This window comes from Pristis pectinata, chromosome 20 (assembly GCF_009764475.1).
Source record: "Pristis pectinata isolate sPriPec2 chromosome 20, sPriPec2.1.pri, whole genome shotgun sequence".
NCBI lineage: Eukaryota > Metazoa > Chordata > Chondrichthyes > Rhinopristiformes > Pristidae > Pristis > Pristis pectinata.
The window spans coordinates 33,054,396-33,082,042 of record NC_067424.1 but is presented as its reverse complement, the minus strand read 5'-3'; the positions used below and the strand labels follow the sequence as shown (position 1 = coordinate 33,082,042).

General features: G+C 43.0%; 1 protein-coding gene across 2 annotated transcripts in view; it reads left to right on the top strand.

Annotated features, from left to right (window-relative positions):
* The window catches only part of LOC127580972 (peptidyl-prolyl cis-trans isomerase FKBP5-like), a 143,711-nt gene that overhangs the window by 72,767 nt on the left and 43,297 nt on the right, over positions 1–27,647 (top strand). For both annotated transcript variants that reach the window (XM_052034982.1, XM_052034981.1), the window contains exon 2: positions 25,559–25,703. In XM_052034982.1, the coding sequence (XP_051890942.1) occupies positions 25,559–25,703 (145 nt within the window). The remainder of the gene's footprint in view (positions 1–25,558; positions 25,704–27,647) is intronic.

Below are 27,647 nucleotides of genomic sequence, written 5' to 3'. Positions count from 1 at the left end.
ATAAATCTGGAATTAAAAGAAAATGCAAGTAACTGTAACCATGAAACCATTGGATTGTTTTAAAATATCATATCTCGACCACAAATTTGCCATCCTTGCCCAGTATCCCCATGTATGACACCAAGCCCATCAATGTGGGTGACGGTCCACTGTTTCCTAAGTTCGGGGGCAATTAGGGAAGGACATTAGGATGGACATGAATGAGTGTTTAAATGGGGGGGGGAGAAAAACCTGTGCATTTGTCTTTGAGTGAGCTACCCACATGTGCAGGCTGCCATTGAATGCAATCTCATGGAAATCCGAGGACTGCCACAGCAACCACTAACTTTTATTTCATTTATGCAGCTGCTGTTCCATTGCCTGGCAATTGCCACAATGCCATGACCAGCTACTTGCATCGTTAACTGGAATGTCCTCATAGTCAGAAGAGTCAGTTATTTATTCCCACTGGAACAAAAATGAATAAAGCCCCACTCATGGGCCCTTGGCAATCATACATCCACCCTTTGCACCTCTGCCCAATGGCTTCTCTCGAGTAAAATGTGAAAATACGAGTTGAAGCTTGGGACACAATAATGGCCAGGACTTGGAAGTAGTGCTGATCGAATATTCTATGTGGCTTTGTTACGTTTCCTTTTTTTTAATATGCAGATAAACTTTTTAATGTGCAGACGTTTGGGGAATCACTCCTAGATTTCCTCCTGTACAAATTCATCTTTTTGAATGACAGGTTTTTTTCTTCTAATCCTTCTGAAGGGCATCTCGTGTTGCTTACACTTCTTTTACCACATGCATCTTACCACGTACATCACTCAATCCCACGACAGCGTGTCAACTGAGGACAAATTCTTGGCAGCATTGCACCCACGAGTTGAATGATAGAAACTGTCCAAGTTAATTTTGTGAAATGCCCTTCACAGCCAATAAAGATGACTGTAGATTGGACTGGATTCAAACCCAGTCTGTGAGATCAATAGAAGCTCAGTAGTTCTTTAATTTCATTCGATTTGAATTTGCAATCTGGAATTTTTCCATGCATTTTGCAGTGAATGGTATTAATGATATAAAGTGATTTGGGTTACTGCTATGCAATGTCATCAATCAACTTATTGACGTGCTTGCCTGAAATTCCTTTACCAACTATGTTAAAGAATGTTTAACATGTTTATCATGGCTTGTTCAATGGCAGCTGTTAATTAAAGATATCATTGGGGCATCACTGAGCATAAACAGATCCATTCCTGACTTGCTGATAGTGTCTTGTCAGTAATGCAATCACTCTGGAGGAACTTTCTTCCACCGCTCTTCATAAACATTGATCCGTTATTTTTCTTTTTGGTTGGCAACTCCCGCTGCTCCTCACTAAACATACAGGTTGAATCCCGCTTCAGCTGATGACTTCAATACATTCTTGCTTCAATTGGGCAACACATTCAGTAATTAAAAGAGCTGAAGTGAATGTGACCTTCCACTCCAGTGAATGGATTTCATTGCATGCAGGGAGTGTCTGTTTAGCCAGTGTTAGTCGGCACAGTGGATGGGGATAGTCCTGCAGTCAGGTATTCCGCTGAAGTCACTGACTGGTTCACCCGAGATTCCCATGTTGTGTCCCATTGGCTGCCAGTTTTGTTTGTACAGACAGCAATCAATGACAGACATTACCTAATTTTGTGACTTTCTTCTGTGAAGTCTTGCCTGGCACCCACATCTGCCGCAAAGACGAGACAGAGTGACTGTGTCATCTATACAGTTGTAACTACGTGATGTTGACTGGGCTGCTGACATTACTGGTATGGGTAGGACTCAGTGGGGCCCTGTCTTACTGACCCTTAATAAAGGTAAAAAGGAAGTTTTCCCACAGTGAGATTTCAACCCAAGTGCTGGCTACGGAGTTTGGACTCAATCTAATTTGTGGTTATTTTGTTGCACCTGTCCATTTGTTCATAGCTTTACTTCAGTGATCAATCTCACTTGTTTTAGTTTGACTTTCAGGTGACGATTAACTGTGTTAATTTCTTTTGGTCTCTGGTTGAATGTTGCCACTTCTAGTCTTGGGATGGAGAGCAATTTAGTCATCTGGTTGTACCTACTTATCTTACAGGGATGAGGTTGTCTATGTTGATATTGAAAGAATGATATTTAAAGAGATGATTTTGTAGTTTTATGTTCCCATGTTCCTTCATTGTTTGTTTTCCTATAACTAATGGCTATCTTGGGTCCAAGGGCATTAGGAAGTTGTCCTGATTGGACAATAGTAAATTTTCAATATTAAATAAGCATTTTGTTACCCATTAAGTACAGCACATGATAAAACATACCAGACAATGCCTTCGCCTAACAACTATACTTTATTAATTGCGATCGATTCAAACAACTCAAGGATGCACTGCATGGTTTCAGATGAGGCTCATTTACTCTTTAGCTTCACAACTCTTTCAGTTACTTGCACAACTTTTTACTTCCACAACTTCCAAAACTCACAAGTATTCAGATATTACCCAAGATCAACCTGGCTGGGGTCCGATCTTGGCGAGTTCAGGACTTGGGGTCATCTTCAGTAGTTGGTCTCCAAAGTCACTGTTGCTGGTCATCTCGTAAGGCAACTTTGCATATCTCCCAACCATTGCTTAGTTCTTTATTGTCTTTATCCAGCCTTAATTCCAAACTTTAGCCATACGAGCAGAGTTTCCTTAATTACTTCAAATTGCTGCTGGTGTCATCCTACAATTATTTAACTGGCAATTCCTAAATCACCAGAATGTTTATCTGAGATCTGTAGTCTATCAAATGTTCTTTTCCACAGGATGTCCGGTCCCAAACACCCCCATGGGCTTGTCCTGCCTTCCAGATAGCCCACGCTAGGATATTTACAATGGGATAGTCCACTAGGCTGTAAAGATGTCTCAGCAATGTTTTTAATTGATGCTGATTAGGTGCCGATTACATGACCTTCCTTCACTGTGCCTCTTTGAACTGTGGTTTCCAGCATCTCTTCCTCGGCAGCAGAGTATCCCACCACACCCCTCAAAGCTTGCTGGGATACTTGACATTGCTACAGTTTAGCTCTTGAAATCGGGAAGTGTCACTTACTTAAACTGGGCTTTGCTCTTAACTAGTTGCTGGCTGCTCCAGCGCTAAATTTAAAATTACTATCTTGGATCGTGCAGTCTGCAGAGAAACAACAGCACTTGCTGTTCATTGTGTATCATCAGACATTCTTCATACACCAGAGTGACAACATTTGATCACCGGACATGGTTATACAGCATGGAAGCAGACCCTTTGGCCCACCATGTCCATGCTGACCAGCAGGCACCCATATGCATTAATCCAATCTTCCACCACTTGGCCCATTGCCCTTTGTATCTAGGTGATTCAAGTGTTGGTCTGGACACTTCTTAATTACTGTCAGTGAGTTTGCTTCCACCACTCTCTCCAGCAGTATGTTCCAGGTACTCACCACTCTCTGGGTGAGAAAGATCCCCCTCAGATCCCCTCTATATCTCTTATCCCTCACCCTAAATCTGAGTTCTCCAGTTATCTCTGACAAGTGGAAAAGTTTCTTGCCGTCTACCCTATCTATACCTCTCACAATTTTATATACCTCAGTCATGTCTCCCCACTTAACTTCCTCTGCTCCAGGGAAAACAGATCCAGTCTCTCCTCATAACTTGGAGACTTCCACAGGACCTTGGAGCACAAGTACATGGTTCCCTGAAAGTGGAGTCACAGGTAGATAGGGTGGTGAGGAATGCTTGTGGCACTCTGGCCTTTATCAGTCAGGGCACTGAGTATAGAAGTTGGGAGGTCATGGTGCGGTTACAGAGGACGCTGGTGAGGCCACACTTGGAGTATTGTGTTCAGTTTGCGTCGCCCTGTTGTAGGAAAGATGCCATTAAACTGGAAATAATGCAGGAATGAGTGGCCAAAGGAAGTGGTTGAGGCAGGTACAATAACAACATTTAAAAGACAGTTGGACAGGTACATGGATTGGAAAGGTTTAGAAGGTTAAGGGCAAAATGCTGGCAAATGGGGCTATCTTGGATGGGGTATCTTGGTTGGCATGGACCAGTTGGGCCGAAGGGCCTGTTTCCCAGCTGCATAACTCTATAACTGAAACACTCCATCCCAGGCAACATTCTGGTGAATCTCCTCTGCACCCTCTCCAGCACTATCACACCCTTCCTATAGGATTGTGTGAACAGTGAAGCAACACTGGATCTTCATTCAATTAGACCGAAGAGTTTGCACTGTAAATAGAGGATGATCCATAATGTACAAATTAAGATAGTTAATTCAATGCAAAATTCCTGAACCGACAATAAGTTTAAATCAGGGAGATTAAAGGAACAGAAAGAAAAGTTCCATTTTTAAAAAAAATTTATTTACAGCGTGGTAACAGGCCCTTCTGGCCCAACGAGTCCGCGCCACCCATTTTAAACCCAATTAACCTACCCGTACGTCTTTGCAATGTGGGAGGAAACCGGAGCACCCGAAGGAAACCCACGCAGACACGGGAGAACGTATAAACTCCTTGCAGACAGCAACGGGTATCGAATCTCGATCGCTGGCGCTGTAATAGCGTCGCGCTAACCGCTACGCTACTGTGCCGCATCATGAAAAATGTTATTTTAATTCTTAAAACATTCCAGCAATAATTAAAATATGACTGAAGTTAAATTTTCAATGCTGGTAAAATTGTTTAGCAGTATTTAAAATTACTTACAGCCTTAGAAATTACACTTTCCATAAAGCCAAGTCGATCAGGAAGGTGCTGGTGTAGCCAAATCTGTGGAGGAATAGGACAGGTTGGATAGCAACTTCAGGGTTTCTGTTTAACTGTGCGTCAGCAAACATCAAATGTTGTAGATAAGTTTGCTTCTTTAACAGAAGTGAGCACTATTACCCAACGTAACTTCCAATGCAAAATCCCCAATCCTCAAATCATGATTGAGAGGTCATTGCCTGAAATAATGGTGGAATCAAATTCAATCATTATCGTCAAGGCAGAATTGAATATTTATTGAAAAGGTAAGAGGTTGCAGGGTAATGGGAAGGAAAGAGTGAGTGTACACTCACCTGGGAGTGATTGGGAACTGGGATCAATTGACAGACACCAAACAGAGAAGAAAATGGGCATGAAACAGAATAAAATGCATTGAACTCCAAAAGCGTAGACATCAAATCGGGGGAAAAAGAAGCACTTTAAACTGATTTTAGAATGAAAGACGTCTGCGGGGCTACAAAATTAAGATCAAATAGAGTTTTTAGGATATTAAACTGTAACTGGAATATACATCAAACCTGGAGTACAACAGATATTTATCTGGAAATAAGTTGGAGGGAACACTGAAATTAGGCTAGAAAATAAATTGAGAATGGAATGGGAATCAATGTAAGAATATAATGGGTATCAATCTTGGTATAGAATAGAAACCAACTTGAGGAAGGGATGGATATCAAATGGGGATGGACTGGGAGTAAAGAAGATATGAAAACCATCAGACTGAGAATGTAATGTGCATTATTCTGTGAATGGAACTGGTCAGAAGGAAAATAGGATGGATGTCAGAAGGGACTGGTATCAAATTGAATATATGACGGCCACCAAACTGAGAATAGGTCTGGCTTCATTCTGAAAATAGAACAGCTCTAACTGTAAAATGTACAGCCCTCAGACAATGGACAGGAATGCCATTGAGCTGCAAACAGAACAAACATCGGACCGAGAACAGAGCAAGCACTAATCTGAGAACGGAATGAACATCAGACGAGGAACAGAAAGGAGACAAATATGGGAATGGGAAGGCCATCAAAGTGAAAGTATGTCAGAAATCAACATGAAAGTAAGATGAATCAAAAACTGCTGTTGGAATGAAAATCCATCTCTGAAAAGAATGAATATCACCCAGAAGATGAAATGGACACCAAATCAAGAGTAGGGTGGTAACAATATGTGACTGCGGTAGACATCAAACTGGGATCTGAGCGGATATTGAGCTGGAAACAGTGTGGGTATTCTGTTCATTCATTTCTCAGTATAGCGGAGCCTACGTAGAACATAGAACAACACAGGAACAGCCCCTTCGGCCCACAATGTTGTGCTGAATTAATTAAGCTAATGATGCCAAATTACACTAATTCCTTCTGTCTGCACCTGGTCGATATCCCTCCATTCTCTGCACATCCATGTGCCTATTAAAAGCCTCCATCATATCTGCCTCCACACCACCCCTGGCAGCACATTCCAGGCACCCACAACTCTATGTAGAAAAAAACACTTGCCCTGCACATCTGTTTTTGAACTTTTCCCCCTCTCACCTTAAATGCATGCCCTCTAATATTGGAAATTTCGACCTTGGGAAAAAGGTACTGACTGTCTACTCTATCTATGCCAGGATGGACATCGGACAGGACAGAACGAGCATCCAGTGGGGATTAAAGTGGACATCGACTGGCAATAGGATGAATGTAAAACTGCAATTAGTGTGGCAGGAAATCTGAGGAGAAAATGGACGTTTGACTTAGAGCTTCAAGTGCTGTAACTGAGATCTACATAGAATGCAAGGTGAAGAGGGCATGGCTTCAAACTGAGAATGGAATGGATATCATTGAGAATAGAATGGAATCCCGCTGAGAAGGCCATGGGCAAAATAGACTGAGCCTGAACACTGAATTGAGAGCAGTGTGGTCATCACATTAGGTATTGAATGGAGATCAGATGGAGAAAGGAATGAGCATCAAACTAAACAAAGAATACATGCAAAACTGAGAGAGGATGAAAACCAGCCAAAGAGAGGAAGACATCGAAACTGAAAATAGGGTGGACATCAGATGAAAAGAAGGGACATTAAGCAGAGAACTTAAATTAAAAACACTCCGTGAATAGGGCATGGACCAAACTGAAGATGGGACAGACTGACATCAAATTAAGAATATGATGAACATCAATATGAGAATCAGACAGAAACTAGCATGGAATTAAACCGAGAATAGAATGGGCCATGGTTACAGTAGCACAGCTGTTGGGTTACTTGATTGGTATCCATGTCTGGAGACAGGAATTTGTATCCCTCCTTGTGGCTAGGAATTTAAATTCAAGTAATGAAATACATTTATTTCATATCAGTATATTTAGATATACTGACATAATAAACTCAAATGTTATTACTAGTAATGTTGACCATGATACTTCAAGACCGTCATTTTATAACCAAAGGACTTTCAAAGAGAAAAGTGCTTTCCTACTTGCCAAAATGTAACTTGCCTCTAAAATGGTCACTCAAATAGGGATGTGCGATAAATCCTGTCCATGCCAGTGATACCCAAATCCATGAATGAATTAATAAAAATATATTGAAAAATTGTATGGAACCAAACTGAGCATTGCATGAACATTATTAGCAGTTGCAGTGGAAATAAGATTGGGGAATAGATTGGTCATCTCATTAGTGAAAGGACAGAAAAACAGAAAATAAAATGTATATTAATTTGGGGCATAAACTGAGATTGTAATAGAAGGTAAACCAACTATAGATCAGTCTAACTTAAAAGAATGAACCGAGAATTTGAATGGATCAGATCTCTTTATTAGTCACATGTACATCAAAACACACAGTGAAATGTATCTTTTGCGTAGAATGTTCTGGAGGCAGCCCGCAAGTGTCGCCGCACTTCCGGCGCCGACATTGCATGCCCACAACTTCCTAACCCATATGTCTTAAATTGAAATTAATGAGGAAATCAACAGAATAAATAGATATCAATTGTGGTCTACTTTTACCCAAAGATTTCCTCTTTGCTTTTCATTTCACTGAGGGCAAGACAACTACTCTCCCTTTCCCCAACCCCAACCTACATATCATCTCAAAGGAATGTCCAAAGTAGGCACAATCAGATATTGTCTTGTTGGGCATGTGGGCATACAGACTGTGCAAAGTAAATGTACAATTCAGAACAAAAATTAAGCAGTAAGTGCAAAGAAATAAGCAAAATTTAGATGACTCCAAAACTTGGATGACTTCAGAAGATTCTCTTCAGAGTCAATGGTAGAATTTTAAATGGCTGCCGTTGTTTGTTCATCTCAAGAAATTAAACTTTTCATGGTAGCAGTGATAACGTCATGCCCAACATGAGGCTTGTACTTTATTCCTTCAGGGGTGTGGGTTTCAATGGTAAACTCAACATTTATTGCCATTGCTAAATGCCCTAGGTGGTGTTGGTTATGACTGCCGCCTTGAACTGCTGCAGTTCTTTGGGTAAAGGTTCTCTCACAACAGTGTTGCCAGGAATTAGACCTGGTGAGGATGATTGGTAGGTTGGTCCATTATTGCCAAATGTATCAAGGTACAGTGGAAAAATTCTGTTTTGCATGCCATCCATAAAGACCATTTCATCATATCAGTACATCAAAGTAGTACAAAGGAAAAGCAATAACAGAATGCAGAATAAAGTGTTATAGTTACAGAGAAAGTGAAGCAGGCAGACAATAAGGTGCAAGGTCATGACTAGGTAGATTGTAAGGTCAAGAGTCCATCTTATTGTACCATTAGTCCTATAACAGTGGGATAGAAGCTGTCCTTGAGCCTCGTGGTATGTGTTTTCAGGCTTTTGTATCTTCCGCCTGATGGGAGGGGGAAGAAGGGAGAATATCTGGGGTGGGAGGGATCTTTGATTATGTTGTTTTACCAAGGCAACGAAGTGTAGACAGAGTCCATGGAGGGGAGGCTGGTGTTCGTGATGTAGAAAGATGAAGGAATGGGGATACGTTTCCATGTCAGGATAGTGGACGACATGGAGGGGAACCTGCAGGTGGTGGTGCACCTGCTGCCCTTGTCCTCCTTGGTGGTAGTTTAGGAGGTGCCCATGGAGTAGACTAGGGGTGCCAATCGTGGGCTGTCTTGCTCAACATCTTGCCGAGCTCCTTGAGTGTGTTAGAGTTGAACTTGTCCAGCAAAGTGTGCAGTGCTTCTTCATGTTCCTAACTTGTGCCTTGTAGATGACGGAAGTGCTTTAAGGAGTCAGGAGGTAATACACGCACCCAGTTTCTAACCTTTTCCTTTACCCTCATTTATGTAGCTGTAAATTGTATTCCTTGTCAGCAGTGACTCCAGTGATGTTGAGAATGAAAGTTTCAGCATGGTAATGATATCAAGGACACTCTTTGTGATTTTTATAAACGACTTGGATGAGGATGTGGAAGGGTGGGTTAGTAAGTTTGCTGATGATATGAAGGTTGGTTGTGTTGTGGATAGTGTAGAAGGTTGCTGTAGGTTACAACAATGTAGGACATTGATAGGATGCAGAGCTGGGCTGAGAAGTGGCAGATGGAGTTCAACCTGGAAAAGTGTGAAGTGACACACTTTGGAATATTGAATTTGAAGGCAGAATACAAGGTTAATGGCAGGACTCTTGACAGTGTGGAGGAACAGTGGGATCTTGGGGTCCACATCCATACATCCCTCATGATACTGTGCAGCTTGATAGGGTTGTTAAGAAGGCATATGGTGTATTTGTCTTCATTAGTCGAAATATTGAGTTTAAGAGTCGTGAGGTAACATTGCAGCTCTGTAGAACTCTGGTTAGACCACACTTGGAGTATTGTGTTCAGTTCTGGTCGCCTCATTTATAGGAAGGATGTGGAAGCTTTACAGAGGGTGCAGAGGAGATTTAGCAGGATGCTGCCTGGATTGGAGAATATGTCTTATGAGGATAGGTTGAGTGAGCTCGGGCTTTTCTGTTTGAAGAGAAGGAGGATGAGAGGTGACTTAATAGAGATGTACAAGATAAGAGGCATAGATCGAGCGGACAGTCAGAGACTTTTTCCCAGGGCAAAAATGGTTAACACAAGGGGGCATAATTTTAAGGTGATAGGAGAAAAGTACAGGGGGATATCAGAGGTAAGTTTTTTACACAGAGAGTGGTGGGTGTGTGGAATGCACTGCCGGCAGAGGTTGTGGGGGCAGATACATTAGTGACATTTAAAAGACTCATAGATAGCCACATGAATGATAGAAAAATGGAGGGCTATGTGGGAGGGAAGGGTTAGCTAGATCTTAGAGCAGGATAAAATGTCGGCACAACTTTGTGGGCCGAATGGCGCGTACTGTGCTGTAATGTTCTTTGTTCTATGTTCAAGGTCAGGTGGTTAGACCCTCTTTTATCAGAGGTTCTATCACCCAAATATTTGTGTGCCACTTTTCAGTGCATGCCTGAATGTTGTTTGGGTCTTGAGGAATTTGAGCAAGTATGATTGGAATTGAACATTGTGCAATCACCAGCGAACATTCCCATTCTTGCCTTGTAGAGTCACAGAGTGATACAGCACGGAAACAGGCCCACTGGCCCAACAAGACCTTGCTGGCCACCAAACACCCATTTACATTAGTCCTATACTAATCCCATTTTATTCTTCCAATGTTCCCATCGATTTCCCCCAAGATTCTACCTTATATCACTAGGGAGAATTATAGTTGCCCAGTAACCTTCCAACCTGGACGTCTTTAAGATGTAAGAGGAAACCAGAACACAGAGGAAACCCACACAGCCACAGTGTGAATGTGGAGACTCCACACGGAGGGGACAGGAGGTCGGGGATTGATTGTGGGTCACTGGAGCTGTGAAGCAGCATCTCTACTCACTGTGCTGCCCCCCCCCCCCCCAATGATGGAAGGAGGGTCACTGATGAAACAGCTGAAGATAGCTGGGCCTCAGACATTAGCAACAATGTCCTGGAGACAAGATGGTTGATCTCCAACAATGACATTCTTATCTCAAGGTGTGACACCACTCAGTGGGGCATTTTCCCCTTGATTCAGACTTGTGTCAGTTTTACCAGGGTCCCTCTTGCCACATTCACTCAAGTGCTGCATGATGTCAATGACTGAACTCTCTCCTCACCTCTGGAATGAGGCTTTGTGGTTCCTATTTGGATAAGGCTGTGATGAGGTCTGGAGGCAAGTAGTCTTGGGCATGAATGAACAAGTTACTGATGAGTAAATATTGCTTGATAGAATTGTGCTAACACTTTTCATTACTTTAAAGGGTGTGATTGTGACAGTAAATAACTGGATTGGATTTGTCCTGCTTTTTTGTGAACACAACATATTTGAGCAATTTTCCATATTGTCAGCCAGGTAGATGCCAACATTGTAATTATACCGGAACAACTTTGCTAGAGGCGCAGCTAGTTTTGGAGCACAGGTCTTCGGTACTACAGCTGGAATGTTGCCCTGTCCTGTATCCTTTGCTGTACCCCGTGCACTTAGCCTTTTCTTTATATCATTTAATTGAATTGTCTGAAGAGCCGCTTCTGTGCTGACGAGGATCTGAGGAGGAAGCCAGAATGGATCATCTACGTGGCACTTCTGTCTTAAAGTGGCTGCAAATGTTTCCGAGTTATATTTGGTACTTGCACACTAAGTTCCACCACCATTTGAGGAGGGAGTGTCGTGGGACCCTGCTCTTTCTATTATCTGTTTCGTTGTCCACCACCATTCTTCCAACCAAAAGTTAATAGCAACATTTAAAAGACAGATTGACAGGTGCATGGATAGGAAAGGTTCAGAAAGTTATGGGCCAAATGTGGGCAAATGGGGCTAGCCTGGATGGGCATCTAGGTCAACGTGGACCAGTTGGGATGAAAGGCCTGGTTCACTGCTCTATGACCCTATGACCATTCCTGGCCTGGTATGGCAAGACTGCAACTCCAGTCCATTGTTTGCATGGTTCTTTAGCTCTGTCTATTGAACACTGATTTTACTGGTTCACACCCATGCAGTACTTCAGTGCATTGCATTTATCTGGTGCTTCTGGCAACATTCCAAACTATGGGATTTTACATTGTGGTGGTGTACATTTCTGTGAATGGTCCACATTTCCTCACGGATGCCCAGTTTAAGGATCTATTCTGAATCTATTCCTATCTAATCCAATTGAGGATCAGTGGGAGAGGGTGGTTGGTGATAATAACTAGGATGTCTGTATGTGCTGCCTGTATGTGATTTGATCCCATGAGATTTCATGAGCTTTGGTGCCAGTGGGACGAGGGTCACTTCTTTCCAACTCTTTACCACTGTGTCACTATGACAGTGTTCTGTCACGCTGATGGGACATGCGTAGCCAGAGATTGTGAGAAAGGAGTCTGGTGTGTTCTGTGACAACGACTGTGTGTGTCTTTGCTTCTTTGGTCTATGGGAGAGCTCTCCCAATTTGTGTACCAGGCCCTGATTTTTTTGCAATGCTAAGTGAGCTGAGAGGCTTTTTCTTGTATCTGAATGCAGTGTTTAGGTTTGTGCCAGTTTAATTTTAATTGTTTTTATGCATGGAAGTTTGATAACTAAACCATAGCTTGCTTTACAGAGGATAATTAAGAGATAACCATATTGGTCTGGTATGGAGTCGCATGAGGCGCTGCCTCAAGAAGACAATCTCTATCATCAAAGATCTCCACCATCCGGGCCATGCCATCTTCTCGCAGCTACCATCGGGCAGGAGGTACAGAAGCCTGAAGTCCCACACCACCTGGTTCAAGAACAGCTACTTCCCTCCAATCATTTGGTTCTTGAACCAATCTGCACAACCCAAATCACTATCTCAGTATAACAACACTATGGCCACTTTGCACTACAATGGACTTTTTTTGTTCTTTCTTGTATAATTTATGTTTTTTCTTGTGAAAATTGTGTATGTGATGTTATGTGCTTGTGATGCTGCTGCAAGTAAGTGTTTCATTCCAACTGTCCATGCATGTACTTGTGCATATGACAATAAACTTGACCTCTGACTTTTTTCGATTATGGACCAGTCTGGGTAAGGGAGGCAGATCTCCTTCCTTGAAGGATATTAGTTAACTGTTAGGCTTTTATGACAATCTAATAGTTTTGTGGTCACTATTACTGAGACAAGCTCTTTTAAAAAGTCCTATTTATTTGGTCAACTGAATATAAATTCTCCAGCAACCTTGCTGGGAATTGAACTTGTGCCTCCAGGTCATTAGTCCACACTTCTGGATTACTGCTCAAACAATGTACCCAGTATAAGGAATGCTGCACTACTTAGGTGAAAATCCAAGTCTGGTCCAAAGCAGAAAAGCATGAAGTTCCATGTATTCTGCCTCCTATGCTCTCAGTAGCATTTCACTGATTGCACAGAGGAGCAGAATTCCTGGTGTCTTTGTTATCTAGGCAATACAGTGACACACGATGTTTTCCTTGCACAGAGAGGTTTTATTTTGAGTTCATAATGTCATTGTCCTTGTCACTGAGCCTTGTCAGCTGTTGAAGGACAGGAACAGAATCTTCATTTGGCTTACCATTATAAAGCAACTTGAAAGGTCATGTAAGTTGTCCTGAATCAAGGATAAAGCTGCTGAAACAGGGGATGTTTGTCTTCCGACAGAACTGTCGCAATCCTCTGCACAGTGAAAACAACATTCCCGAGTCTTAATTTACAGGATTGCAAGCATTCAGATGAGAGGACAAGATATTAAACAAGACAAAAGAAGTCTTGAGCCCATACCTGGAATCTGAATGAGTGAGAGTTTGTGCCATACTGTTTCCTTCCAGTCTACATGATAGTCTATGTGATAGTCCCCACCTAGACAGGAAATGATCATATAGATCAGAACTTCCAGATTAATCTGCAGACCAAATGCACAGTATGTCAGTCTTCCAATATACATTCCAATCTCTGCATAGCTAATGGGAGCTCTTAGTTACATCTGTATTAAGTGTAAGTAAACCCTTTAATCAATGAAGGCTTTCTGCTGTCACCACCAGAGGGAGAGTGCAGGATGCCATTATAGAGGCAGATTCATTTATGAATGTGGACATAGGGATTCATACTGGGCACATAAAGGACAAAACATACAATTGTGAAATGGACTCTGACTTAGGCCTGTGTGTGCTGATCTGTTTATCACATTTAATTTGAAAACTACACTTAGCATTGGGCTCAGGGAAATAAGAATATGGGGAAACTGTCTGAATATTTAACACACCTGGAAATGTTCACACCTGTAAGCACCACACTTGAAATTATCGTGTTTGCACATGATTGTTTCAAGTATATTATGCACAGATCTGGGAATAGTTATCAATGGTGTGGCTTGTTGAACAGAGTCCCTGTGAGAATTTAGTGAGAGTAGAATTTCACTGGTTTGGGAACCTAGTAATGATCTCGTTAATCTGAATTTTCATAGAATCATAGAACAGTACAGCACAATACAGGCCCTTCGGCCCACAATATTGTGCCGACCTTTAAACCACGCCTAAGACTATCTAACCCCTTCCTCCCATATATCCCTCTATTTTAAATTCCTCCATATGCTTATCTAGCAATCTCTTGATAATATAATTTTCTTTGAAGCTTTAAAATGTTGAATCAGTTGATATTAAGCAGTCAATTAACTGTAATTGGATACTGACTAGATATGAAATAAATACATAAAATACAGGAGATACTCAACAGGTTCAGCAACATCTGTACAAAGAGAAACAGAGTTAAACATGCAGGTTGACAAACAAGTCTATTGGAAGGTCATCAATAGACCTCCCCTACCTGGCTCCATCTGCCCATCATCCTCAGTCTACTAATCACCTACTAGCTCCTCTATCATCCCTCCCCCTTTTACTGGCTGTCTTCCCTCTCCACTCTCAGTCCTGATGCAGGGTTTTGACCAGAAATGTCAAGAATTTCCTCCACCTTTCCTCCCACAGGTGCTGCTTTATCCGCTGAGTTCCTCCAGCAGATTTGTTTGTTGCTCCAGATTCTAGCATCTCCAGCCTTTCGTATCTCCGTCTTGAACTGTTAGTTCTGCTTTTCTCTCCACAGATGCTGGCTGGCCTGCTGAGCATTTCGAACACTTTCTGCTTTTCCCTTGCAGTTCTATTTTACACAGTAGTTTGGTTTTGAGCCATGTATTGAATCTGGATATTGACTGACTCTTTGTTACCAGTTTCAGTGAAAAAAAAATTCAAAAATCTGTGTTCACAGAGCAGAGGATTTGTAATAAATGAAAATCAAGAAAATTGCAGATACTAGAAGTCTGATATAAAAAAAAACCCTTGAAATACTCAACAGGCCAGGCAGCATCTGTGGAAAGAGAAACGGAGTTAACTTTATTTGTGCACTTTGATTGGTGAGCCATTGTTTTCTTTATTCAAGTTTCAAGTTCAAGTTTATTATCGTGGGCATACATACCCAGGGTATAAATGCCATGAAAACGAGCGTTTTACAGCAGCTGCAAAGTACATTACAAACACGACAAATAAAAGTTACATAAACTTAAATAAACATGAATAATACTTAATTCACACAACAAAATACACAAAAATAGGCATAACAACATTAGTGCAAGTTGAGGGAAATATAGTCCGAGGTAGAATTAGGGTTTTTCAGGTCAGTTCAAGAACCTAATGGCAGTGGGGAAGAAGCTGTTGTTGAAGACCTGCATCTCAAGGTTCTGTCTTCTGTACCTCCTGCCTGATGGTGGGAGTCCTTAATGATGGATGTTGCCTTCCTGAGACACCACCTCTTGTAGATGTCCTCGATGGTGGACGAGCTGTACCCATGTTGAAGCTGTCTAAGTCCACCACTCTCTGCAGCCTCTTGCGTTCTTGGGCACTGGAATTTCCATACCAGGCCATAATGTAACCAGTCAGAATGCTCTCCACCGTACATCTGTAGAGGTTTGTGAGAGTCTTCAATGATGTGGCAAATCCCCTTAAACTTCTAAGGAAGTAGCGACACTGGTGTGCCTTCTTCGTGGTTGCATCTATGTGCTGGGCCCAGGATAGATCCTCTTGTTTCAGTTTGAAAACCCTAGGTCAAGACTGGGAAAGAGAGAAAACAAATTAGTTTTAAGGCAGAAAGGATGGGGGAAGGATAGTGATACAAGAGAATTATCTCTGATAGGGTGAGGCCAGGGTTGTCCTGGGGATAAGTTGTAGATGAAGTTATCCAGTTAATAGATTAATAAGGGAAGTAAGAGAGAAAGAGATATCAACACAACAACCAAAAAAGCTGTGAAATAAGGGTAGTTAACAAAAGAGAAAACAAACAGAATAAATGAATCAGTTTGCGAAACAGAGTCGGAAGAAGCTGATAAAAGTTGGAATTTGATGTGGAGCGAGAACGCTATCCCAAATTCCAAACCATCATGGGCCAGGGGAAGTTACAAACTTTCCAGGAGGTTTTGAGAACATCCTTAAATTGTTTCCTCTGTATTCTCTTGTTGGCACAGTGGCTATTTTGGGTGTCTGGTGTTGGCATGCCAATGACATGGCCAGCCCATTGGAGCCAGCTGAGCGTAACTATGTCTTTGATGGTGGTCTTGGAGAAGATGTTTATGTAGATTCTTTTACCCTGACTTACCTGCACATTTGGAGGATTTTGTGCAGACAATATCTGTTACATCCCTCCAGTGTTTCAATGTGCCTTCTGTGAGTAGTCCATGAGCAAGCCAAGGATCAAAGCTTCCTAAAAGACCGCGAGCTTTGTGCTTCATTTGAGGTCTTAATCTTCAAATACTCTTCTCAGAGAGGCAGAGACTGTGCTGGTGCACTAAAGGACACGGTGCATTTTATCATCAGTGTCTGCCTTTGCTAAGAGGCAGCTTCTAAGATATAGGAAGTGGCCCACATTTACCAGAGTCTCATTGTGGATGTTTAGTGTTGGGGTCAGTGTGGTGCAAGATGGGACAGGTTGTTCGAGGACCTTTTGTCTTGCAAATGCTGAGTGCAAGGCCCATCGTCTCACATGGTTCAGTGATTGAATTGATGGGAACTTGGAGCGCAGCCTCCAAAAATGTGCACATGCAAATATCTGCCTGCTGTAGCCCAATGACTGAAATTGAGGTGACCTTGTTTCTAGAGTGGGGTTGATGTGGAGAGGAGAGATGGCCAGTATAAAGAGGAGATGGGGAGAGGTGCCTCCATCTGTCATCCACCTGTCACTGTCTCCCAACTCCCCTACCTGGAGCAACCTGCCTGTCACCTTTCACCCTTGCTTGGTTCACCAATCATCTCAGACTCCTGTCTCACCGCTCCCCTCTCCTCTTTATACCAGGCGTCTTGCCTCTCCAGCCGGGTTTCGACCTGAAGTATCAACAATTCCCTCCCCAGGAGATTCTGCTTGACCCACTGAGTTCCTCCAGCACACTGTTTGAAGCAAGATGGTAAATGTGACTCCAATTTAAAAACGGGAATCTCCCTGCTGCATGCCACAGGGAAAATCATCGCTGGGTTCCTCCTCTGAGTGCCTAAAGAGTTACTCTATGAATTACAGTCTGGATTTCATCCATCTGGAGGCACAGTGGCTTGTGTTTAGAAAGGAAGTTCTATAATTAGGAGGATAGATACCGTTCTGTGCATTTTGCAACAAGATAAGGTAAAGAACATTGTAACACTACACAGTATTTGATAAGCTAGTCTGTTAACACTAAGAGAAAAGGATATCAAGATGTAAACGTTCCCCATTATGTGGTAACGTGTTCCTGCCCTTCTAACATTTGTGACCTAGAAATTCAAGTGCATGCACTACGTGACAAGTGGAAAACCAAAATGAAATGCAATCAACGGTTCCAAGCGTGCAGAGCACATGATGTGAAATTGACTCACCGGCAGCTGGACAAACTGCAGTTGGTGTACAGGGTATGGCTGATGCACTCCATCGTATTGACATGAGGACACAGGCAGAAGAGGTGTGAGTCTTGACTTTAGGGCAAGGATGGTAGTGTAGCGGTTAGCGCACCGCTATTACAATGCCAGTGACCCGGGTTCAATTCTGGCCACTGCCGGTAAGGAGTTTGTACGTTCTCCCCATGTCTGTGTGGGTTTCCTCTGGGTGCTCCAGTTTCCAAAATACATACAGGTTATGAAGTTGTGGGCATGCTATGTTGGTGTCGGAAGCGTGCTGACACTTGCGGGCTGTCCCTAGAACACTCAACGCTAAAAGATGCATTTCACTGTATATTTCAATGTACCTGTGACGAATAAAGACATCTTATCTCATCTTTAGACCTTAGAGAGTGGGCTGATGAAATGTCAGTTGATGGAGTAGTGCCTGCCTGAAATAAAAACAGAAAATGCTGAAAGCACTCAGTAAGAGAGAAGCAGAATTAACATCTCAGGATGCTGCCTGGATTAGAGAGTATGAGCTATAAGGAGAGGTTGGACAAACTTGGGTTGTTTTCTCTGAAGGCTGAGGAGAGACCTGATAGAAGTTTATGAAATTATGAGAGGCATAGATAGAGGAGACAGCCGGTATCTTTTTCCCAGGGTCGAAATGTGTAATACTAGAGGGTATGTATTTAAGGTGAGTGGGGGAAAGTTCAAGGGAGATGTGTGGGGCAAGAATTTCACACAGAGAATGGTGGATGCCAGGGGTGGTGGTGGAGGCAGATATGATAGAGAAACAAAGGACTGCAGATGCTGGAATCTAGATGAAAACCACAATGATGCTGGAGGAACTCAGCAGGCCAGGCAGCTTCCGTGGAGAAAAGCAGGCGGTCAGCGTTTCGGGTCAGGACCCTTCTACATGATATGATAGAGGCATTTAAGAGGCTCCTAGATGGGCACATGAATGTGCAGAGAATGACAGGAATATGGCAGAAGGGATTAGTTTAATTAGGCCTCATTAGCATAATTAGTTTGGCACAATATTGTGGGCCGAATGGCCTCCTGCGCTGTGTTCTATGTCTGGTTGAAGACCCGCTGTCAGTTCTGCTAGCCATTTCTGACAAATGGTCTCTCATCTGAAATGTTAACTGTTTCTTTTTCCACAGATGCTGCCTAATCTGTTGAGTATTTCCAGCATCTTCTGTTTTTATTTCAGATTTTCAGTAGTTACAGACTTTCGTTTGATTTTCTGTGCTTACCTGAGCCTCTGCTAATGACACTGAAGGCAACAGTAGAACTGGTGGAACAGTTCCAGTTGTTCCCAGTAAGGCCTTCTGCTTTTTTTGAGGTGATCCAACTATTCAAGGCTTCCATTGGGTGACCACCTCCAATGAAAACATGCCCCAAGATCAGAGAACCAAGGTGTCCGCTCCCATAGTCGCTGCACCCCTCCAGAGATAGATCACACATTTGAATCGGATGTTCTGAGTGGAAACTGCCACAACAAATGCTTTGCTGTGCTGAAAGGCTGCATAAACATGTTGCTGCTTTCCATCGAACTCTTGAAACTCTGTGGTTACTGTGCAGAACTGCACTGAAGGTTTGGGATGGAGCTGCTTGTGTCCACTGAGTGCATGAGGAAATCCCCCATGTTACCCGAAGAAACTAGGACGGGCTTATTGTACAGCATCATTTTAGCTTTTGTGTCCATAAACTTTACAGATTCTAGACCAATATATTCACCTGATATCAATTAGCAATGACCCAAATTCCACCCTTCTTTTAACATGAGTCAACAATTAATTTTTTTGAAATTTTAGCATATGTCAGAAGCATTCAAATATTTAACATCCTAAAAAAAAGCCTGAAAGCACATCACACCAGGCTCAAAGACAGCTTTTATCCCACCGTTGTAAGACTATTGAACGGTCCCCTAGTACGATAAAATGGACTCTTGGCCTCAGAATATACCTCGTTATGACCTTACACCTTATTGTCTGCCTGCACTGCACTTTCTCTGTAACTGTAACACTTTATTCTGAATTCTGTTATTGATTTCCCTTGTACTACTTCAATGCATTGATGTGATGAATCCTTTGTGTTTTCCTAATGGGATTATATCTTTTAAAAAGGAAGAATGCTGCTGCTTATTTAGATAAAAAGAAGAAACCAATGTGAATTCAACAATTTGTGAAATGGCTATGGGTAAGCATCCTTTATATTAACCTATCCCGCTGCTATAAAACTACTGAACTGTCCCCTGGTATGATAAGGTGGACTCTTGACCTCACAATCTACCTCATTATGGTCTTGCACCTTATTGTCTGCCTGCACTGCACTTTCTTTGTAATTGGAACATTTTATTCTGAATTCTGTTGTTGTTTTCCCTTGTACTACCTCAATGATTGATTGGTTGATGACAACTCAATGACAACTGATTGATGAAATGATCTGTATGGATGACATGCAAAACAAAGTTTTTCACTGTACCTCGGTACATGAAACAATAATAAACCATTTTTATCTCTCAAGTTGTGTCAGCACTTTGTTGTAAGATGAAACGAAAGCCTGGAAATGTTCTGTCAGAGTGCTTGGTTCTCATTTATCAGCAACGTGATGTAACTCCAATAAGTTTCCCAGCCAGGAGGAACACATACATTTACAGAGATAGAGGTATCTTTGATTGTGTTGACCATGAGCGGCTACGTAGTCTCACTTGAAGTGGTGCTGCAACATTTCAGCACAAAGGTTTTCAGAGGAAATGTGGAGCCAGCTTTTGCCATCGTCTCCTTGTTGGTGATATCGTATTAGGAGCACGTCACTGGTCCTGAATGCGGGAGTGAGCATTTAAAAACTCTCGATGTGCCTTGTCGCCTATTTGGAATCAATCTGCGGAATGACACCTTGCTTTTATGGAACACCTTTACAACATAAAAATACGCTTAGGCCTCTTGCAGAATTCTTATCAGGCAAAGTTTAACACAAAACCAGATCAAGTGAACATGACACAGAACGAGACACGGGAGACGGCAGACGCTGGAATCTGGAGCAAGAAAGTCAAACAGATGAAGGACCTCATCAGGTCAGGCAGTATCTGTGGAGGTAAAGGGATAGTTGACATTTTGGGTCAAGACCCTGCATCAGGAATGACACAGCTAATCAGGTTCATGCTAGTTCACAGAACAATCCCATGTCCCATTGCCCCCCCCCCCTTATTTGCCTGTATCCCTGCAACCTAATCTCTCTCTCATGCCCATCAACTCCACTTTGTTGCCATGTGATGACATTTCAATAACTTACAGCAGATGATTAATCCACCAGCACGTCTTTGGGATGTGGGACGAAACCGGAGCACCCACAGGAAATTGGTAAATTGGTTTATTATTGTCACATGTACGAAGGTACAGTGATAAACTTTGTTTTGCATGCTATCCATACAGATCATTTCATCACATCAGTACATTGAGGTAGCACAAGGGAAAACAATAACAGAATGCAGAATATAGCGTTACAGTTACAGAGAAAGTGCAGTGCAGGCTGACAATAAGGTGCAAGGCCGCAATGAGGTAGATTATGGGGTCAAGAGTCCATCTTGTCATACTAGGAGATTATTCAATAGTTTTATAACAGTGGTTGGAAGCTGTCCTTGAGCTTGGTGGTATGTGATATCAGGCTTTTGTATCTTCTGCCCGAGAGGAGGTGGGGGGAGAAGAGAGAATGTATGGGGTGGGTGAGGTCTTTGATTATGTTGGCTGCTTTACTGAGGCAGCAAGAAGTGTAGACAGAGCCCTTGAAGGGGAGGCTGGCTTCCATGATGTGCTGAGCTGTGTCCACAACTCTTGCGGTCTTGGGCAGAGCAGTTATCATACCAAGCCGTGATGCATCCAGATATGATGCTTTCTATGGTGCATTTATAAAAAATTGATGAGGGTCAAAGGGGACATGCCAAATTTCTTTAGCCTCCTGAAGAAGAAGAGGGGCTGGTGCACTTTTTTGGCCGTGGTGTCTATGTGGTTGGACCAGGACAGGCTGTTGGTGATGTCCACTCCTAGGAACTTGAAACTCTCAACCCTCTCAACCCTCTCGACCTCAGCACCTTTGATGTAAACAGGAGTGTGTGCACTGCCCCCCTCCCTCATGTCAGTGACCAGCTCTTTTGTTTTGCTGACATTGAGGGAAAGGTTGTTGTCATGACACCATGTCACTAAGCTCTCTATCTCCTTCCTGTACTCTGACTCATCATTATATGAGATCCGGCCCACTATGGTGGTATCATCTGCAAACTTGTAGAGGGAGTTAGAGCAGAATCTGACCACACAGTCATGAGTGTAAAGGGAGTAGAGGAGGGGGCTGAGGACACAGTCTTGTGGGGAAAACCCATGCAGTCAATGGGACAGTGTGAAAACCCCACACAGACAGCACCCAAGGTCAGGATTGAACCCGATCACTGGAGCTGTGAGGCAGTAGGTCTACTAGCTGTGCTGCCCTGTTGCTGCTTTCTAGATTTGGTAGATAAGCTTCCTGTGGGCTGAATGAACCTTTATCCCTCCCTCAGCATTCAGTGCAAGGCCCTCCTCCCCATTAACCTGATCAGATCCCAACAGAACTATTGGACTCTGTTGTGCGTTCTGTAACTTGGGCCTTGGATGGAGATAGAGCAAAGGTCCATCAGCAATTTAACAATAGAGTTTAGTGGGTTAAATCACAAGAAGAACTTGCATAAATCCAGCTTGCTTTCCTTTAATTATATGATGACAATTGAGCAATTTAAATCTGAGAAGACTTTGTACAGAAAAATATGGAGAAATTATTTCCTCTGGTGGAGGAATTAACAACAGTGTACAGTCATAACAGTAGGAGCCAAACTACTTCAACACAGTACAGTCATAATATTTGGAAACAAACCAGAATGCCATCCTTCACACAAAGCCTGCTTAAAAATCTGCAACTCAAGATCTTGGTTTCTGAGGAATATTTTCATGATTTTAAGGGTATCAAGTGATTTGGAACAAAGGGAGGAAAATGGGGTTAAGGTCCACATCAGTCAGGATCTCATTGGATGGTGTCATTGACTCAAGGGTTTGAACGGTTCCCTTCTTCCTTTGTACTAGTTGCCATACTTTTAACATTGTATTCGAGGGGCATAGCCGCCGGATCAGCTGAGACAACCTGGGAGAAGGAGAAGCGATACTGATGGAAGTACTCCCCAAACTTGGTACCTTGCAGCCAGTTCTTTTAAGGAAATGCTCAGTCACTTTGCTGAGTGACAGAAAACCATACCCTTGTCCTTAACCTGCTCTCTGTGTAATGCTCCTTGTCACAATCTTCCTTATCCTGCAATGAAGAACATTTAAATCATTCAATAAATGTAACTACTCATCACATTTGACCTGTGGTGTGGTTACATAACAGCTTTGCTGGTATCAAAAACATACCAACAAAGCTCCCATTAAACCACACCACCGATCAAAGTGGCAAATATAAAGATGGTGGCACATTCAATAATAGTAAGATAATAAATACCTTCCATTCAAGTTCCCCCTCTGGTGATTCTTGTTATATATTTAGTTCTCTTGCCAGCCTTTAAAAGATGTTCCCTCAGTGACCTGGCCAGTCTGTTGCTCCTTGTATGGGATTCCTTATGAGGACATGTTGATTCCAATTTGCTGGTGTCACTTGGTTGGAGCTGGGCCTCGTCTCCTTCAAAGATGTGCGGGAGAGCATACTGCAGTTGCTAAGTAATCTCGTCAAGGCCCCTGTCTGCTCAACTTGGAAGCCCAGCTTCTGAGTATTTCTGGGGTTTATTCTATTTACGGGACTCACTCTTAATTCTGAGATTCAACACGCACACGCACACGCACACACGCACACAGTTAAGCAGTGGGCTCCTACTGTGGGGCACTGTCTCCTTCGTCCCTGGAGATCGCCACTCCCTCCCAAGGCAGGCTGCACACTGGTGAGGCCTGGCAGCATAATACCTCTCACAGACCCCTCCAAAGTCCCTGGCATGACTTTACACAACTGTTAACAGGGGTCAGCAGAATTGTGAGCCATGCAAGTTTTCCACCTTGGATAAGAAGTGAGGCAGCTTCATCGATCAGTAACTACTATTGACCATTGGTGAGGGTCAGTTTCACCCCCCGCCACACATCCCTTCAGTGCATTGTTTCCACAGTGGAGAGTACCAAACTAATGAAGATGAATAGTGAACTCTTGCCTCCAAAAAAAATTGTCTTCCTTTGAGGATTGCAATTCTGGAAGAACTGTTGGTGTTCAGGACCAAGAAGAAAAGAGAAGCATTAACGTGAGCAGGAACTATATGACCAGGTGAAATTTAGGGTAAAGCAGGGGTAAGGTGGCCTTGTGGTTATGTTACTGATGATCACACTGATGATCCAGAGGCTCTCACTCATGGTCCAGAAATATTACTTCAAATCCACCATGGCCTCTGGGGAATTTAGTTAATCAAATGAATATGGAATTTAAAAAAATCAGTAATGTGACCTTAAAGATAATACTGGCCAGGGATGTATAAAACCTTCTCATATCAGCTGAGGATGTGAACCAATTGGTAGAGCTGCCCACTCACTAGACAAGCACACAACCATGTCCTTCAGTCAAGAGCGTGACGCTGGTCCCTGATGTTTGAAGTGCACAGTGCGACGCAATGACAAAGTATATAGTTTGACTTTGAACTCCATGTGGGCAGATTGGATGGTGCTGGAAAATGACGCTGAGATCACAGGGCAGAATTAACCGCCATCCTTTTTTAATCTGGTCTGCAAAATTTATGCTGACCATAATATCATCATCCATCAGCACGAATGCTCTGTTCATCACAATTTTGTGAGCACTGCCATCAACTGAAGCGAGTTGACACGGATGGAATCCATGCCGTTTTGAAGGGGCTGTACAGTTAGCCTGTAGTCAGAGCTGGGAACAATTCTGACAGGTTTTGAAAGTTTTGTTGAAACTCTGGCTGACACCATCCAGGAGTGGCCATCTTGTTTGGCAAAGCAGTGAGGGGAGACATCTTCAACCCACAGGGGCCTGAGAAGCCTTGTGTTCAAAGGGATTTTCAAAGTGTCAGTCAAAGCAAACTGCTCTCCAGTAAACTATAAGCATCCAGATCTCTGGAGCTGTGAGATAGCAGCTCTACTTACTGTGCCACTGCACTGTCCCTCTGTTCAGACCCAGAAATATTTCAAAGTTGACCCGATGTATGCCCTGGAGGAAAACCTACTGGAAAATGCTACTCCAGCATTTTCGGTTTTGATTTCAGATTTCCAGCATCTGCAGATTTCTTTTTTTTAGTTTTCATTCTGCAGGTGCTGGTGGTCTTCTAGATCAGGTGTATGACCAGTGAGGCAAAGAAGCCTTGGTGAGTTGGAAACGTGCTTTTTGTAGGTTGGTGTACACTCTGCTGCTATTACAGTGTGCTGATGATGGGGGCAAGGAATGTCTTGGGGGGGGAGGGGGGTGACAATCAGAAGGGCTGCTTGGTCCTTGGTGATAGCAAATTTCTTGAGGGCTGCTGGGACTGGGAGTTTACCAGCTACTTTTGTGTCGCTCCTGGTTTTCTTCCCAGAACTCACAGCAGCTTTGTTATCAAAGGCAAAAGGGGCCAACAAACGTGGGAAGTGAGACAGAGGAGGACATGATTTAAAACCAAAATAACAATTTAAATGGAGGCAAAAGAGGTTAATTGGCTACTGTAAATTAACCCCAGTGTAGGCGGGTGGTAAGAGAATCGGGTTGGGGGGGTGGAGGTGAGCATTTGAGAGAGGTTATGTTAGAAGGAAGTAATGGAAGTGATGGGAATGCTCTGAGTGCCAGCACAGACTCAGTGGGCCAAATGGCCTCCTTCTTTGTTGTGGGATACTGGGTAATAGCTTGTTATCGTTTTTGCCGTCTTCTCATGTTTTCTGTTGCCTTCCCAGGTTGTCAAGAAGGCAGGAGCTGATGGCGAGTCTCCTATGATTGGAGATAAAGTGTTTGTCCATTACACTGGGACCCTGCTGGATGGAAGAAAATTCGATTCAAGTAGAGACAGAAATGAACAATTTGTCTTTGATCTGGGGAAAGGTAAGTGATTGCTGGCAGACTGGTCCCTGCTGGAAAACCTAAATGGAGATTCAAGCGTGAAAGCATGATTTAATATTTGCAATTTGTAGTCAAATGAAAACAAAGCTTGTGTCTGTCCAACTTCACCCTAAAACATTGGAAATGCAGTAGAATTAAATCATACCTCCAGAATTGATAGCAGTGGTTTCTCTTCCCGATCATGCACAGTTTCCTCTGGTGCTTCCTGAGAATCTATTCTTGGCCTCCTCACTGGTGTGTCCCACAAAATCCCACATCAGATTCCCCATGAATACTGATGACACATGACTCTCCTTGCTAACTGATGCTGATATGGCATATCATTTGTCATGGATCCAGTGCTGAATGAGTAGAAAATCCGTTCAACTAAATGTTGGGAAGGATGAAGCCAAACTGCTCCTGTTGTACTCTGCAGTCTTTGTTCCCTGCCTGCCAATCACCCCTGCGTTCCTGGCATCTGTCTGAAGCCAAACCCTTCACCACAATGGTATATGGACTTGAACTTCCAACCGTTATTTGCTCTATCACCAGTACTTCCGCTTCCTAAAATTCACTTGTGTTTGCCTCTGCCTGAGTTATCTGCTAGTGAAACCTTGCTCTATTCCATCAGACTTAACATCACAGCTACCTTGCCTAGTGCTTGCAATGCACTCCAAGGAACGAAAGTGCTAGGAGGGGTAAATTGGTTTATTATTGTCACATATACCAAGGTACAGTGAAAAACTATGTTTTGCATGCCATCCGTACAGATCATTTAATTACAACAGTACATTGAGGTAGTATGAGGAAAAACAATAACAGAATGCAGAATAAATTGTTACAGTTACAGAGAAAGTGCAGTGCGGTAGACAATAAGATGCAAGGCCATGACGAGGTAGATTGTGAGGTCAAGAGTCCATCTTATTGCACTAGGGGACCATTCAATAGTCTTATAACAGTGGGATAGAAGCTGTTTTTGAGCCTGGTGGTACGTGCTTTCAGGCTTTTGTATCTTCTGCTCGATGAGAGGGGGAGAAGAGAGAATTCTAGGGTGGGAGGGGACTTTGATTATGTTAGCTGCTTTACTGAAGCAGCAAGAAGTATAGACAGAGTCCACAGAGGGAGTCTGGTTTCTGTTATGTGCTGAGCTGTGTGCACAACTCTCTGTAGTTTCTTGCGGTCTTGGGAAGAGTGGTTGTCATACCAAGCCTTGATGCATCTGGGTATGATGCTTTCTATGGTGCATCTATAAAAAAAATGGTGAGGGTCAAAGGGGACATGCCAAATTTCTTTAGCCTCCTGAGGAAGTAGAGGAGCTGGTGAGCTTTCTTGGTTGTGGCGGCTACGTGGTTGGAAGTTTAATTGAGGCAGAAACCATTGGTGTGGGCCATTCAATTGTAAAACAGCAGGTATTGTATTGGTTTTACCCAGTCTCATTGATGTCCATAGAACAGAACAGCACAGTCTAGAAAAGAGGTGGTAGCTCTGGAGAGGGTGCAGAGGAGATTCATCAGGACATTGCCTGGGATGGATGGTGAGGAGTATATGGATTGGCTGGGTTTGCTTTCCTTGGAGTGGAGAAGGGTGAGGGAGGACCTGATGGGGCAATACAAGATTATGAGGGGCATAGCGAGGGTGGACTGTAATAAACCGACGTGTCTGTAACTGCAGAGGTAAGAGATTTAGAGGGGATATAAGGTAGAATTTTTTCACCCAGTGTTGGAATTTGGAATGCACTGCTTGAGAGGGTAGTTGAGGCAGAGGCTCCCACAGGGTTTCAGAAGTATCTGTACAAGCTGAGGCAGAGAAGGCCTCACACCAAGTGCTGGCAAATGGGATTAGGATAGATGGGTATCTGACGGTCGGTATGGACAGGGTGGGCTGAAGGGCTTGTTTCTGGGCTGTATGATTCTTCCCCTCAATGAGAATATCAGCTGTTTTCTATGG